Source organism: Phlebotomus papatasi, chromosome 3 (genome assembly GCF_024763615.1).
Source record: "Phlebotomus papatasi isolate M1 chromosome 3, Ppap_2.1, whole genome shotgun sequence".
Lineage (NCBI taxonomy): Eukaryota > Metazoa > Arthropoda > Insecta > Diptera > Psychodidae > Phlebotomus > Phlebotomus papatasi.
This window is the reverse complement of record NC_077224.1, coordinates 32,962,004-32,978,893: the sequence shown is the minus strand read 5'-3', so window position 1 is coordinate 32,978,893 and position 16,890 is coordinate 32,962,004. Positions and strand designations below refer to the sequence as shown.

Genomic DNA, 16,890 nt, shown 5'->3' with positions numbered 1-16,890 from the left:
TTAATTGTTCAATTACCTAATAATATGGTTTTTTATCGCATCACTGTAATGTACTCCCTTACAAGAGAAAACTATTGTACAACAAATTATAATTCAGATTAAAGCAATATCCACGTGTAATTAAATATGAATCCTCATAAAATATTTTCAAGTCGCCGCGTTATATGATTGGTTACAGCCTAAAAGCATTTAAAGTTTTAGCCAGTCAGGGACCGTAATAATACTTAAATTTTGTAATGGCATTTGTAAATATTTAATTACCTGTGGATAATATTTAACTATTGACCACTCAATACTTAAACTCAATGTGCTCATCAATTGATTGTAGTATAATTACAATGTACACTTGTGTTTTCGACATCACTGATAAAGGAAATTTGTTTATCCTTTTTCATTTCCCCAAATAAATGAGTTACATCAGCCATTAATGCTATACTGTGGGTAAAAAGCATATTACAACTTTAGCCACCGCGAGGCTCAATGGAGGATTAAAAGTTTCCCATAAATTGTCACCATTTTTAATCGTCGTGGGTTTCATGACATTTCCACCTCATAAATCACACATGTGTCCGTTTTTTTTTATTTATCACTGTAGAATAAGGGAAGAGAAACCAACAAATTTATTTATAAATAACCGGAACTTGCTAATTATTTCAACTGAAAGTACACTCCTCTTGTTTTGAGTCAGGACATAAATCCTTTGTACTAAAACATCAACACAGAGAACAGAAACAAAAACCGGTAAAACAGAAAACGGTTGAACTTTGAACATTGAGAGCTTTTCAAAACAGTCAAGACATAACGTTAAAAGCTCAAATAATACAGTTAGAATAATTTTACCGATTTTTGCTCCTCCAAAGGCATCCTTGAAGATGGCGGGATGTGTATGTGATGCGTGTTGGTGCTTCATGGCATTCATGCGGCGATTTGTGGCAGGAGCAATATCACGTTTGCGTCTTGGTTGTTCAACCGGAAGCACTCGCCGACGTCTCTTGGGAAGTTTTGATCTGGCCTGTTGAAGCACTTGATTAATTGTCGGCAATTATGCAAATGAAGAGGCAAATACTTTTTCTTCACACTCAATTCACTGTACATTCTCCGATATACAAACAAGAGTGGTTTTAGCAATATACAGCCCCTTATAATATATGAGATCCCTTCGTGAAATTATACCAGGAGGGAAGGAATATGATATGTAGCACCAGAGAAACTTGCAAGGTGAATAATTTCCATTTACCAATCCATGCGTAAAGTGAGTCGTTTATGTTTTAAATAGCTCTAAGCTATGCTTTTATTAATGAACATTGAATATGCATGATTGAACTGCCAACGTGAAGTAAAGGCACACTCTAGAGTGGTCGGTAAATTAAATATAAAATTGTATCCTATATCCTGGAATCAACTATGAGTGACTTTATATCTGACAGCAATATTAATTTTCACGTATAAATATTTTATGATTTGTCTGACCACACATTTTCATTTCCACCTCTATATGGGATTAGGCAAATCCTATTGTGATCCAGCATAAATCCTGGTAGTCTCAAATACAATTAAAATCCGAGTGGATTGTAATTTGTGAGAATCATGGAGCCAATTACTTACCTGTGTGTGAGAATAAAACATCGAGAAATTGCTGACGATAACAGGAACGGGAAGAGCAATGGTCAAGACACCGGCCAGAGCACAAAGAGCACCCACAAACATTCCAACATATGTCTTGGGTGCCATATCACCATAACCAACTGTTGTCATGGTCACAATAGCCCACCAAAGGCCAAGCGGGATGCTCTTGAATTGATTGTCAGGATTATCCTGAAATTCAGACAGAAGGGAATAATAATTAAATATTACCTGCAATTCAAATTTCTCCATTGATTTATTGCAATTGATAAATCCTCTTATTACATTGCAAACGCATATCAAGTTCATGAAGTTAAAATTAATTGCTTATAGCTGCCGAAGCTTAGAGTTCTTACATGAACTACAAGGATGTTTACTGAACAGTCCATAAATCAAATTTCAATTAATTTTGGACTTGTGATTATGTGTAATGAAATACATATTAAGTGCTCCTTCTTGTCTAGATATATGCCAAAACAATCATTATTTTAACTGCTTGAACTCCAAGAGAGAGCAGTTTTAACAATTTTTTTAATGGTATCTAGAAAATAATTAAATTCAATTAGATTTGAGATTATTTTCTGCCTCATGTACAGTTTTTTTATCGAAAGTTTTAGATAAAGAAATTTCTTAAATCAGGCACAAGGCTAAAACTTTCTATCAAACTTATAGGGGTAACTGGGGCACCACCAAACACGGGGTAGCACGGGTAGCACCAAACACTGCAATTTTTTAATCGTATTTTAGATTTCAGAGAACAAAACCTGTATAAATTCATAGGCATTATAGGGATGCTTTTCCACTGAAGAAATGGTCGAGATAGTCCAAGTAGTTTAGAAATAAAAATTAGTTTTTGGTGCTACCCCGTGTTTGGTGGTGCCCCAGTTACCCTATGTAGCTAAAACCAACCCCTACGGCAGCGTAAATTTCAGTAATTCCGATGTGTCAACATTGTCATATCTTAGGAAGTCATTGTACCTAAACTCGGGAATCGCTACGAATACATCGATCGTCGAGATACCTTTCGAGGACAACTGCTTAGAAGGTTTCCAAAGCACAGTCCAACTTGTCAATCTTATTAAAAGATTACTGATGTCAAAGGTAGCCGGGCTTCTACCCTGAAAGATGCCTTAAGGAGACCAAGTTCTGTGCCCCCATCCGAACTCTTCCAGGCCATGTTACCGACTGACTGACAGTGTCTCCTGTCAGCCAATCCCCCACACAGCGGGCAACAGATCTATACCGCCAGTAAAAGGCCTAGCTTGGAGCGAGAGGCCGGAAATATGAATTTCCCGCGAAGAGGGAAGAGAATCCACCAGCCGGGCTCTATTTCGCTATCAGGTGGAAAATTCCGACAACACAAGTTTATGTGTGAATACTTCGATATTAAACTATATAATCCATTTTGATTGGGGTCAAACAATTAAAGTATTAGTTAATCTGTTTAAGTATATTAAATACATCCAAACCAACCCCATGGCAAGTTGCCTGAAATTTGAAACCACTTTCTCATACTTCGATTTAAATTTATATAGATTTTTTTTTGCACTCGCTACCGTTATGCTAAATATTTAAAAAGTGAGAAGTTTTACCGTATTATAAGATACCTTTCCGTATGGAGGGATAAATATACTAAATTTTTGTTTAAATAATTTTTTTCTTCGGAGCACTGTGAGCTGAGTCTGAGATCAATTTAGGAATTGGCTTCAAATATCTCCATATAAAAAGGCCAATTTGCCAGGGTGTTGGTCCAAACAATGTCTTCATAACCTCATGTTATACCCCTAGTTATGTGATACTTCATGGATACTTTAAATCTAGTTTATTAGATATAACAAATTTGTGTTATAGAGGGGACTGAGTAACAGATGTAACAGATAAAATTAATCTCACTCTTTAAAGGGGGGTAGCCTGAATTAGAAATCAAACATCAAGTTGAACTAGAAGATAATGTCATACTGAGGAGAATAAGCCTTTTTTCAATTCATTAGGTTCTAACAAGTTATTTCTTTATCTTTTCCGCTCATTCGAAAGAACTGTCAAAATGAGAAGTGGAGAAAACGGTCTTAAAAATTTCAGATGTTCGCCCGGATCCTTGCAAATCTTCTCGATGCTCATTTGCTTTCGACCCTATATCACCGAAAATATTTCAAAGTGGCTTCTGACATTTTTATGGTATATTCTTAGATAGTTTATCTATAAATTTCAACAATGAAAAAAATTTAGACCATTTTTGACATTGTAATTTAGACTTCCCCCTTAATGCAATAGGATTTTATTTCATTTTATTGGTCCGATCCAAAATTGGGCAAATACGTTTTTGAATTCATCGATTTTTAATTACCGATTATTATACCATGGCCACAGTTTATCAATTCTTAAAAAGTCAAAAAACAATAGTTGTATGATTTGATAATCTTTATTCGTGTATTGTTTTGCTCATCACTCTTACCAAATTATAGACCAAATAGCCAGAGATATAAACTTCGAGTCGTTGATGACCATCTCTCCCGTTAAAACGGGGAAGAGAGTTCTTGCGTTTCTTTTTATAGTTGAATTCATCAAAAGACTTTCGTTTCTATCTTGATTTTTATTTATTGTTCACTTGTGTCCAAATTCGCCACTGACTCCATTTATTGTCTCCCACGACATGTCCAAGATCAAAGAAAAAGGTTTGTCTTGTATGACAATAATTTCTGAATTAAACCATGAATTTTTACAAAAATGCTTGTAAAGAATCTTCAAATACTGGAATGGGTTTTAAATTTTTACTTTTTAATTAGTTTTGAAAGATTTTAGATAAGGAACTAGGCTAATAAGTAAGTTTTGAGAATTTATATTACATTGGTCCAAATCATCAGGACATTCCGGGTTCAATTCAATTTCAAAACTCAAAGGAAACCAAAATTAATTTTTCAAAGTTTTCGTAAGAAAATATTTATTTCCCCCTAAAACTTTTGTGGTACTTTTCATAAACTTCGGGATATGTGGTATTATTTTACTTCACCATCAAATAACTTTATGTCATTCATCTTCGTTATGCGAAAAGTGATATACAAATCCACATACATATAAACATATATTGACTTACAGAATTTCTTTATAAAAACAAGAAAATACTGCGGAATAGCTGTAAAAGTTTGTTTAACATCGAGTATAACATGCATAAAGTATTGTTCATAAATGGAAGGACAAATTTGTTGATAGGTATCGAAAGTTTATAAACCAGGCTTACCACTCTACCTCATCGAATGCATCACGTTCTATCTAAGAAATTTTCTCGGCAAAGTCATTAATTTAGCTTAACCACGGACTAGAAGGGTGTAAGAATAAATTAATTTTATCACCTGAGGTATTGCCCAAGAAATCAATAAATCATGCAAATTAGGTAAGAACATAAATAATTTTATACTTTCGCAAGAGATATAATGGTTAAATAGAAATTGTTTCTTTCTGGTGTTAAAAACCTCATTGGGAAAAGAGGTAGAACCAAGAAGCTATAAGCAATGTTGTTACCCTTGAAACTCAGGGGGTAAATAACTGATAAAAATGGTTACCTAAATCGATATTTTTTTAAGCAAGGCTCATAACGACACCGCCCGTATTATAACAGGATGCTTAAAAAAAGCACTCCGGTGGGCAATCTCTATTTAGCAGGAATTGCTCCACCACGAGTGAGGAGAAAAATCATCTCCAGTGGAGAGAAGACCAAGGTTCTTTCTAAACCGAAGCGTCTTTTCCATAATCACAAAAACCAAGAGCAAGGCTGAAGTCACGCGGGAGCTTTTGCCACTCTGTCAAGCCACTTGACCAATCTCCGGAGGAGGCTAGACATAGTCCTGTGGAAGGAATCCTATCCACCAGATTTTATTGAATTAAGGAAATGCCTTCCTCCTGGTGATGACCAAGACTGAAAGACATGGAAGACACTCAATTGTTCTGGAAGCGGCGTAGCGCTTTCGAGAGACAAGAGACGGCGATCGGGATTCTCCGAATGTGATCCTATGTGACTGTGAGGTGATCCAAACCAACCCCCCATTTGTGTGTTTGTCCTCTGTCCCCTGTCTCATGCAAAGTAGGGGATTTGATGATGGCAGGTCCGCTAGCCATTGACGAGGCCAGTTTTTTGGCAAGACAAACTTAATTTTAAGTCTCGACACTATTTATAATAATAATAATGAGCAAGGTACTTCTCAATTTCGGAAAGAGACCATTTTACAGCAATCGTTAAAATTTGGTGCAAATTGACATGATTTCCAAATGTTATCGTTTATTAGCAATTCTCCAGATAGTGTAGACAAGTATATTGTAGAATCAAGAATAGAGATTACAAAGAATATTTGTTCTAACAGAAAATGTCGAATTTTAGAATTTTACGCAAACCATATGAATTTTAAATTTCTCTGATTTATATTTAGTCTCCGAAAGCACTGAAATATGATTATTGTGGAGTGTAGAGAAATGTAAGCATGGTTCGCACACAGTGTACCTTAAAACTAAGCGAAGTTTCCCTTTGTTTACAAAGAGCTAGTTCAATATTTCTTAACCATAACATACGTAAAATTTATCAACCTCATGAGACACGATTTTGAGATTTGAAATGAGAAATAGTAAACCAGCTTTTTGCAAACAAAGAGAACATTCGCATCGTTTGAAGGTTCACTGTGTGCGAACCATGCCTGTATTCCCCTATATTTTTTACATTTATCTGTATATTTCATGCGAACAACATATGCGAAATTAATAAATTATGTAGCATTGTATTCGACTTGTAGTTGGAAATTAACGATCATGTTACAGCTATATCCTGCATCATTCCTCTTACACAAACATTACCCCTTGTAAAAATTTAACTTTCTTTTAAAATAATAACATACCGTCGTTGCGGGTGACTTTGCACTCGGGGGGTGACTTTGCACTCTGCTGTTCGTGAGACTTTGAACAATTCTAGCACTTATTGATAGTCTTAGCCGATCCGGTCTATTATGTCAAAGTATATAGGGATATGTTAAGTACCAAGTAAGGTACAATGATTCTCAAAAAGATTCTTGTAGTTTCAGTAATAGTCAATGAAATCCTAGTATAGATATTTTGTCAAAAAACGACTCCGCGAAAAAGTTATCTGAAGATGCAATTCCAAAATCGATTTCAGAGAAGTAAATTGCCCAAATCTATTCTAAATTTATCTGGCTAGAATAATCCACTTCGATTTTGTTCATTATTTTTAGTAAATTCCTTTTTTTCACTATAGTCTTCCTAAGAACGCATGATTTATATTACAAAATTGCTTATAATGGACTTTTTTAAGCTTTATTATAGAAGTATTTGGCCAAAAATTATCCAATTTTTTTATAACTTAAGATAAAATGACCGAGATCTACAAGATGGTGTAGTCGCCATCTTGATTTGACGATTCTGTCCGCCATTTTGAATAACTGTCAAAACAAAAAACTTATCCGATTGAGCTGAAATTTTAGTATGTTCTGGCTGATGTCAAGACCTTTTCAGAACATATATAAAATCCGACCTAGGTCAAGCGATTGTCTGGCTACTGGGGCTCTAAGTTCAAAATTTTGACATTTTCATTAATACAGAACTACGGAGAGCTTCTTTTATCGAAACCATCACAAAAAAGGCAGTATTATCGTTAGGCGATGAGATCTAAATAACAAACAACAAGAAAAGTAATGTTTTTCTTTATAACAGCATGCTATTTGAAGATCTGAAAAACTTTTGCAAAGATGAAAAAATAAAAAAAAATAAATAAATGCACTTTTCATTTATTTTTTTAATTATGTAAGAGTAAATAAATATATAAAATAAAAGCCTGAACCATTTCTAATGGTTACTGAGGCATTTCGTTTAGGTTTCAAAATTCAGAATTAGAAAATAAAGATCGCCAAAATTTGAATATTTCAAATTTTTAAACTTTGAGCCTCTGTATCAAGGTAAATACTTGACGTAGACTGGAACATACACACGTTCTGAAAAGGTCTTGATATCAGCTACAACATACAAAAATTTCAACCCAATCGAACCTGTTTTAGATTTTGACAGTTATTCAAAATGGCGGACAGAAACGTCAAATCAAGATGGCGATCATGTCATCTTGTAGATCTCGTGCATCTTACCCTTAGATGTGAAGATCTTCATTGTCGTTTATTATCATAAATTGTTGATTTTTTAGTATTTATTAAAAAGTGCAAAGTCACCCGCACCTTATCCCCAGTGCAAGCCTTTTTTCTTGATTTTTTTAAACATAGTAAGATTTTATAAAATTAATGCTAGTGGCACAAAATCCATTCATTAACAACTGAATACAAATAATTTTACTCAAAAACCCCCCTCCCTTCACTTTAACTATCCACTTTTAGAGGGCAAAGTTGAAAAACAGCGAAAAAACGTGCAAAGTCACCCGCAACGACGGTATACAAATTTAGAAAAGTTACATCATAGAATTGTGTAGAATGGAACTGTTGATTTTGGTTCGAAGAACGAGACCGACGAGACCTATTGTAATTTTTTCTTGTTTTTCAAAATTAAACTAAACTAATTTTTATGCCAAGCCTACCAAAAAATTGACAACTTCACTTATTCATTTTGGACCTAAGAATATATTAGCTGTTTGCCCCTTAAAATAAACCATCCATTTGGAACGTTGCCGTCGGAAATGTGAAGAAAATTGAATGAATTTCACTAACATCATTTTCTGTTTATTTATATTCAATTCTGGCTTTTGCTTATCGCAAGAGACCATCCTGGGTTAAATGGAAACGATAGAAAATAAAACAGATACAGCGATAGGATCTTACCTGCAATTTCTCAGCGTAGTAGACAAGACTAGCAAACACCACAATTCCGAGAACTAGGAAGAAGACGAGGAGTGTAAGCTCCTTGGCAGAGGCTTTAAAAGTGTGAATAAGGATTCGCAGGCCAGGTGAATGGCGGGTGAGTTTAAAGAGCCGAAGAATTCGAATTATTGAAAAGGCCTCCAAAAGCCCAGTTTGTTCACCCATCTGCTGAACGACATCCGTGTAGAAGCTGAGTGTGGCAGCCAGATCGATAATATTCACAGGGGATCTGATGAATTGAAGGATATTGGGAGCCACCTAAAGAATGAGTGTGTCAGATAATGTGTGTATCATTTTATTGATACTGATATCTCCCAATAGTATAGCTTACCACAAAACGTATGGCCAATTCAATAATAAACCACACGTTGCACACGAGCTCTACGTAGAAGAATGCTAAGTGAGGCTGACCATCCTGCCAGCCGTCCTTGCTGAGGCGTCTCCAGTGAAAGAATGTTGGTGGGTATCTCGCCTCAGACATTGTGGTTTTATTGGCAAAGAAACGACTCCGATTGCCTGGCCCCAGAGATGCCATAGCATTCTCCTCTAAGTTGACTATGGGTGTGGGGGTCATATTCGTATAGGGGTTGGGTGTTGGAATTTCTACACGAAATCCCGGATGGGTTTTCAGGCAGAACGATATCACAGACGTGCATATGAAGAACACAGAAATGCAAGCAATTATCTGCAAAATGAAGAGGGCATGGTGAAATGTGAGCAAAAGCATCAAAGGGAGATTCTCAGAACGTGGCAAATAAGAGAGGTCTCGTGCGACCAACTGCGAACCTTGGCACCTGTTGAGCTGGATGGTTCATCAAACATGGCCCATACTTTGGGCTTGATCCGCTGCCAGCAATTCAACTCCGCGCTTTCCTCGAAACCAAATAAACGAGAGATGGCATCTTCTGATGGTTGCTCATTATCCAGGTCCAGCTTGTCCAAAATGGCCAGTGTTGTCTATGAAATCCATTGTAAAACGTGATACAAAATTCCACATTTAAAATGCATATGCGGTGTAATTAATAAGGGAATTTAATGTATTTTAGTATTTAAAATTTAAAATTATCATAAAAACTGAAAAGTTTTCTTTATTTGTAACTTGTTTTTTGTTTTGTATTTATTACTTTTTGTAAAGTTCTCAAATTCGTGACTTGGATACTATATCTCAAAAGTATTTTCACATAATTTATCTAAAAGTCTTTATTAGTTCAATTCATGAGGAAAAGAATAGTGTTCATGAGCTCAAGGATTTCATAGAGTTTTCCCACTTTAATTTCTTTTTAAGTATAACGGTTTACAACCAATTTGAACCGATCAATTAATAAAAGTTCACCGAAAAATAACTCCGCAGAAAAATTAGTTAGGTTATTATTTATCGGCTGGATGTTAAAATTTTTCAAATTACAACTTTAAAACATATTGTTTAAATTTTATACTTCTACATGCTCAAGAGCTTGAGTCAAATAACTTTTATTCGTTTGAAAAAAAAAAACATTTTGTCAAAAATATGCCTTTGGGTTTTGAAATTTACAGAACTTTTGAAATATGTTAAAATTAACATAAAAATAAATTTAATAAAATGTCAGAATTATTTGTTTCTGCACTTCTATATACAGTGAAAACTTCTATTGTATTTTATAATTCAAAACTTGGTTTTCGACATTTATTGTACGTTAATATTTTGTTTTTAGCTGAAATTCTTTACAATCTTAGCTTTTGTGGTCACAGGTGAAATCCGACCTCGTCAGATTGGGCCCAAATTTTGGATTTACACGTTTTGATACTCATAGATCACGAATATCATATGTGCCAAAAATCGATTTTCGTGGACGTCCCGTAACGTTCCGTCCGGAGTACAAACGCTTTCGGAGAGAAAACGAAAAGAGATATCAACAAGCGGTTTTTGGCAAAAGTTAAATGTCGATAGGTGGCTATAAAAGTTGATAATGAAATACCCCCAAATTTTGTCTTTTCAATAACTCAGCCCCTATGGCATCGATAGATATCATATTTTAGTATGGTATAGCTGAGGCTAAGAGCTTTCCATTAAAAAACAAATAAGGCCCCTCGACCCTCCTGACCCGAACTATAAGAGGTCAAAAATTGAATTTTCAAATAGCCATATTTTTCTCATTTTTTTCTCATTTTGAGAATTTTCTCTCATTTCGAGTTGCACGCATTTCGAGGTCACCTGTAAAGAATCTCAGCTACCAAAAACTTATCTAGGCTTTTTAATAGGGTATAGATAAACTCTGTGTGAGTTCCTATATCACGTATCTTAAAGTGTTATTGTTCAAATTAACAAAATTAAATTTTTCACAGTCGATTGAACGTAAGTTCTTGCATATACGTTGGCAAAAGAAATATCTGGTCTGAGATTGTGTGAAAAAGTGCTACCTGTGTGTCTCGATGGATGCTGTACGTCGACCAACAGCACGGTTCCACCTGATTTGAGTCAAGACCCCAGAACTCCAGCTCCTCCTCAAAAAGTGGTCCACACACATCAGTTGGGTAATGCAGCTTCCCCGTTCTGAGGAATATGTAACCAATGAATGAGAAAATTCAATTCATCTTCACTAAATCCCAATCTTAACTGTGAAAAGCAATAAAGTTGATTAAAGTGCAAGTCAACTAAAAACCTCATACCATTTTATTTCATAGTGGCTTAACTGCACTGACTTAAAATGCAATTTTTCACCATCTATCCAAAAAACACACATCGAGCTGAATTTACAGAAAAATTCTCGTAATTTGTATCTTGATTCTAAAAGGATTAATAGACTTAAAGACTTCCTCCAGTATTCCGGTGCGGAATTTGCATTTGCTTCAACGAAGTCAACATAATAGTGAAAATATAATGCTGAAGATTTCTATAGAAGGAATGTTCTTCGTTCTAAACAGAAAATGCACACCTTTTTGCCTGCATTTCTAGTCTTTACAAAATTCAAGATATTCATTGAAGAGATTTAAATTCATGAAGTTGAGACTACATTTGTGAACCCTATCTGGAATATTTCTGTGTAATTTCTAATAAAAAGCAAGTGCAGTAAATTAAGATTCTTTAAGAAAGTTTTCCATAAATCTTTAGGTTTGAGCTTACTAAAGCTCAATTTCACCCTAATGTAATTAAATTAAACAAGTTAAACCAAGTTATTAATTCTCATCTGAAGCCAACAAAAAAAATAATCTAATTTTCTTTCCACTTCGTGTGCCCATTAGGAGAATTGTTAATGATTTTTTTCTTGGCGAACAATTCATTGAATAATGTTTATTCATTTCATTCATTAATACCAATTTTCACATCATTATGGCATTTATGGTATTGTAGCTAATTGGAGAATTTTACTATGTTCTGAGAATTATGTTGAAGCGCAAAACCACAAATTTCCATAGAGATGAACAAACACTGGAGCATGTTTTTAGATATTTATGTGTGTAATATCAAAGATAATTGATTAATAATGAAAATTTTCTCATCTTCTGGTGTTTTGTGTTAATTTTCCGGATAATTGTTGGATGAATAAAAGCCAAGGTAGAAGGATAACAATTTGCTGACCTTTTTTTTCATATCCCAAACTACCATACTTTATGAAATGTATGAATCCAACCAGAAAATGAGAATTAAGAGAGAGAGAGATATAATACACTGACCTGTAGTAATTGAGAATCTGTGCAAAAACTCCCGGATGTCTGTCGAAAAAGTACTCATTCAGGACAGGATCGTAATTTGCCAGAGCTTCTGTGAGGCGAGACAATCGTGTTGCTGGTATCTTTTTCAGGGTGGCTTTATATGTCTCATACCTGGAAAGTTAAAAAGGATATCACAGAGACAAAAGTCTCACTTTGTCGCCTCCAGATTCAGGATATTTTATATCCTGACCCTCAATAAGGAGATATCTCTTGATGAAACTCGGTGGGAATGATAAAATGTCGTTCTTATTGAATTTTCATACTAAAAGGAGTGGTAATCTCAAAAAGATTGATATATGAATAAGAATATGCCAAGATATTTTTGCATGACTGAATATTCTACCTGTTATTTCTAAGATTCTTTTTTTGAGTGAATCCATAAAAATACCTTATCATACGCAAATCTGAAAAATTGCTTTATTATTCTTTAGTGCATTATTAATAAAAAAGAATAATAAAATAGCAGAGAAAAAAACTTTGTCCATTAAAAAGTTTTTCATGTCCAAACTACTAATTTTGAATTGTTTTGCATATACATAATTTAATTCAAAGGAAATTTCACATTAATTTCTAAAAAAGTCTTTTAGACAAATTGAGCATCTCTCAAAAAAACAATTCCCTGATATAATCCCCTCGTAAAGTCACCGTATAAGAAATCTGCACTAGAGCATAATGTTGAAATAGAGTAATCTAAAAATTCATAGCAAAAAGGTCATAATTTACTTTTAAAACACATTAAGCTAACCATAAAACAGGGTTGACCTAAGAAAACAAATCTTAGAGGAAATCCTCTATAATCTTCGTGAAGTTGTGATATAGCAATGAATATTTGAATATGAAAAGATAGAAAGTGCAAGTTGCTTACCGAATTCCACCCACATTCAAGATGATCCGATTTTCACCATCCATGGCTTCTGATTGGGGGTTAAAGTGTCAGCCCATCACTTCTGGATGGTATCTCCCTTGCAGCACAAGCAGGTGGAAATGCTGCTCCTTTTGCAAATTGATTAAACTAACACCATTTCTCTGTGGTACATTAATGCTCTTCCTGTCGAATGATTTAATGGTAAACTTTTATTACAACACTGAAAAGCATTCTCATTCTCTCGGTTTGAAACTTTTCCTTTATATTCTCACTAGATGCTCTACAAGAGCTTAACACTATGCATATGGCGTCTCTTTTCAACAATATATTTGTTATGCGTAAGCAGATGCTAATATTCTCAGGATTTCAATACGAGACAGAAAATTCCTACTATACATTCCTTAAATATTGATTCGTGCGAAAAGGAATTTTGGAAATTATCTTGAATTAAAATTATTGATGAAAACCTTTAATTATCATTTTTATGAAGCTTATACCTCAGTTGTTGCAGTTGCATTTAGAATTTGAGTAATTTATGTACATATTAATTGAATTAAATGGTAATTTTAGTCCTCATATTCATAAGGCGTATAGTTTCTTATGTTCACATAACACAAAAAAATTCACACTAGTCAAACCTGGGGCCGTATCCTCTAGATGTGAGAGTTTGATTTTGTGGGAAAAGCCAACTCTCCGTGTGGAACTCGCCTATTTGGTATCCACGAAGTTTTCAATTGAAAATTTTCTGATCAAAAATCGGGGAGAATTCTCGAGTGGTATTCCCCGGTGAGAGTTTTATTAATTTACATAGAAAATAAGCAAAAAAATTAATAAATCGCATTTTTTAAATTTTAAATGGTTTTTAAATGATTATTTCAATTAATAATAATAATTGTGCAGGAATTTCCAACTTTTTTCTTATTATCTCTTATAATTTTTCTAATTGTTTGATTTTGATACCAATCATTTTCCAAATTGTTTATTATTTTAATATTATATTACTTTATTTCAACTCTTGAAAATAAGAAAAAGGTTTTGGCCATTTAATGATTAGATCTTTGATTAACCTATTTATATTCTTAATAAATACGAAATTGAACAGATTTTTAGTGGTTTACTTGGCCGTGAACTCTTTAAAACTCTTAATTTTTGTTTTAACTAAAACTGGAGAAGAAAGATCGCATAATTTATCGGGAGTTTATCGGAAAAAATTTGTTTTTTAGTAATTTGAAATTGTTAGATCTCAAGAACCAACAAAACAAATATTTTAAGCAGGAAAATAATACCAATTGTTATAGAATTAATAAATTCATAATAATTGAACAAATATTTAAAAAATCGTGTAGTTACGTGTTCTTCCTTAAATTAGAAAAGAAATATTGAGTGAGATTCTTGATATTCGCATTTATATTATCCTTTCTATTCGACATACAATCTAAAAAAAATTTTAACTTCTCAATTGAAAAACTTCTTACCATGCTTGAAACACTTTGCTTTAGGTTAATAAAGTCTTTATTTGAGAAAATTCCATCAAATACTCCACGTAAAATAGAAAACGGAACGGATAATGTCTAGAATTGTCCGCGAAAAACATAATATGTATCAATTTTGAATTTTACTCTTGAGTGCTTTTATGTATATCAGTATTTTCTAAATTTAAAATTTTCAATGATTTTTGTATTTTGCTTTAATTGATTAGAGTTCGTGTATATGTTCTTGTAGACACAAAACCGGATTCTGAAAGGGAATAAAATTCTATCTAAATTGTCTAATCGAAAAATCCTGAAACTCCCATTAAAATAACGGAAGTGTGAGTGAATTGTTTATCAAACATTGCGAAAATATCATTAATATTTGACGAGGTTCTCAAGTATTGCAAAAATGTTACAAAAATACTCGTCAAATCCGAAAACAATAAATAATTAGCGACTAAGAATACTTTTCTTGGCGAAAACTCGTAACCTATTAAAATTTAATATGCCTGATCAATTGAAAAATGGTTCGATAAATCACAAAAATACAAGAAAATGTGAAAATATTGAAAAAATAAATAATAAGAATTATTGCTGAATAATATTGCAGAGAAAAATAAGGTGAAAATTAACTTTACACCTTTTTCTTTTCCGAATTGCTTTTGGCATTTTACTTATTATTTTTTTAAAAAGTGCAAATTATAAATGAGAATTTTTAAATTTTATAGAAAAATATATATAATGATATGAATCCAATAATCCTTATCAAATTGCTAAAAAAAAATCAATGGAAGCTGGTTTTTTGGTACAAAAATATCTAAAAATTCACTTTAGCATTATTCGAAAATTTTCAGAAAATTTATATAAAACCACAAGAAAATGAGAAAATCTTTATACGTATAAATACGTATTTATAATTGAATTAGTACAAATGCAAAGGGTTTTTTTAAAGATCTTTTTACTGTAGTAAAATATTAAAAAGAGAAATTTGGCATGAAATGCCGTTGCAGTAATTTAAAAGTTAAGAGGAGTCGTGATCGTCGCGATGAATAAATAAAAGCTTGTAACAATTTAATTGTTTATTTATTCATCGAATGTCAAAACACGATTTCCACAAGGAGTTCCACACGAAAATCTCGCTTGATTCTCTCCGATATTCGTGGATACGGAGAGCGGGCAGGTGAGAAAAATAGGGGAAAATGTCACGGAGAGAAGCTCGCGTAAAATCTTCTCTCACAAAATGGAGGATACGAGCCCTGGGATAAAATGAAACGAGCTAAAATTTCAAAATTCAAAAAAGAAAAGAAAAATATCTAAAATTCTCATCATAAACATAGCTCTGTGGAATGATCCTCTACACAGACACACATTCAAAGTTTTAAGAATTCAGAAAAAGAATAATCCTAAAAGGATCAGATATATATATACAGCTTATTTTCCTTCTAGGACATTTTAATTCTGATCATCTCATTTTTTTGAAATTATATGCATTAGTGCTTCCTTGTTTGACTTTCAAATAAATATAAATAAATATTTTTCATAAATTAAAGGGACAGATAATCCTAACCGGCTTATGTAGGTGAGATTCTTAACGTGAGCTAACTCGGAGTGCATGCAAATTCGATTTAGAGCTGAAGTTGGGAGACGCCATTCAGTTATCTTGAATCAAATTCGTGAAATTATACAAGTTTTGTATTTGAACCAAAATGTCAAGGATTTGGATGAACTGACAGAAAAGTGTTATATGGGTGAAATGTAGACCAGAATGTACTCTATAATTTTCCCATAGAACATGATCTCATCGATTACTCAGAAGCCAAGATAATCGAGGTTTTTTGTTTCTTAACTCGTTTTTTCATCCATCAGAGTGCCCCAAGTAGTCATTTGTTGAACTTCAACTATATCAAAGAATTGTTGTATTCTGTGGGACTTTCCATTTAAAACCCTATTTTAAGTGTCTTGGTGTAGTAGAGGCAGTCAAATTGGCATCTGAGTGATTTCAAAGCGTTATTATGGGAAAAATCAATTTTTTCACACTTAAACGGCAAAATCGGAGTGATAGCGTAGTCTGAGCGGAAAATGATGTATGGACGAAATGTAGAGAAAAATGTGCTCTACAATTATATCGAAGTAATCATCAAAATCGGTTCAGCGACAGTCGAGATAATTGAGGTTATGTGATATTGAAATTGGTTTTTCGACTGTGGCGCCCCTGGTGTTGGTCCCATGAAGTTCAAATATTCTAGAAAGTTGTAGCATTTGATGAGATCTTTCGTTTAAGCCCTCATTCATCAAAATCGGTCATATAGAACCGGAGATATGATTTTTTGAATTTCGTGAATTTTGACCCCTCATATCTCCGGTTCTATTGAAACCACAGCGCACATAC

General features: G+C 33.5%; 1 protein-coding gene across 1 annotated transcript in view; it reads right to left on the bottom strand.

Annotated features, from left to right (window-relative positions):
• Window positions 1-16,890, bottom strand: part of LOC129805329 (potassium voltage-gated channel protein Shaw-like) — a 63,958-nt gene that overhangs the window by 10,295 nt on the left and 36,773 nt on the right. The window contains exons 2-9 of the mRNA XM_055853172.1: window positions 13,030-13,212; window positions 12,126-12,275; window positions 10,872-11,004; window positions 9,261-9,431; window positions 8,806-9,159; window positions 8,436-8,732; window positions 1,606-1,815; window positions 841-1,012 (exon numbers count right to left, since the gene is read on the bottom strand). Of these exons, the coding sequence (XP_055709147.1) occupies window positions 841-1,012; window positions 1,606-1,815; window positions 8,436-8,732; window positions 8,806-9,159; window positions 9,261-9,431; window positions 10,872-11,004; window positions 12,126-12,275; window positions 13,030-13,073 (1,531 nt within the window). The 5' untranslated portion in view covers window positions 13,074-13,212. The remainder of the gene's footprint in view (window positions 1-840; window positions 1,013-1,605; window positions 1,816-8,435; window positions 8,733-8,805; window positions 9,160-9,260; window positions 9,432-10,871; window positions 11,005-12,125; window positions 12,276-13,029; window positions 13,213-16,890) is intronic.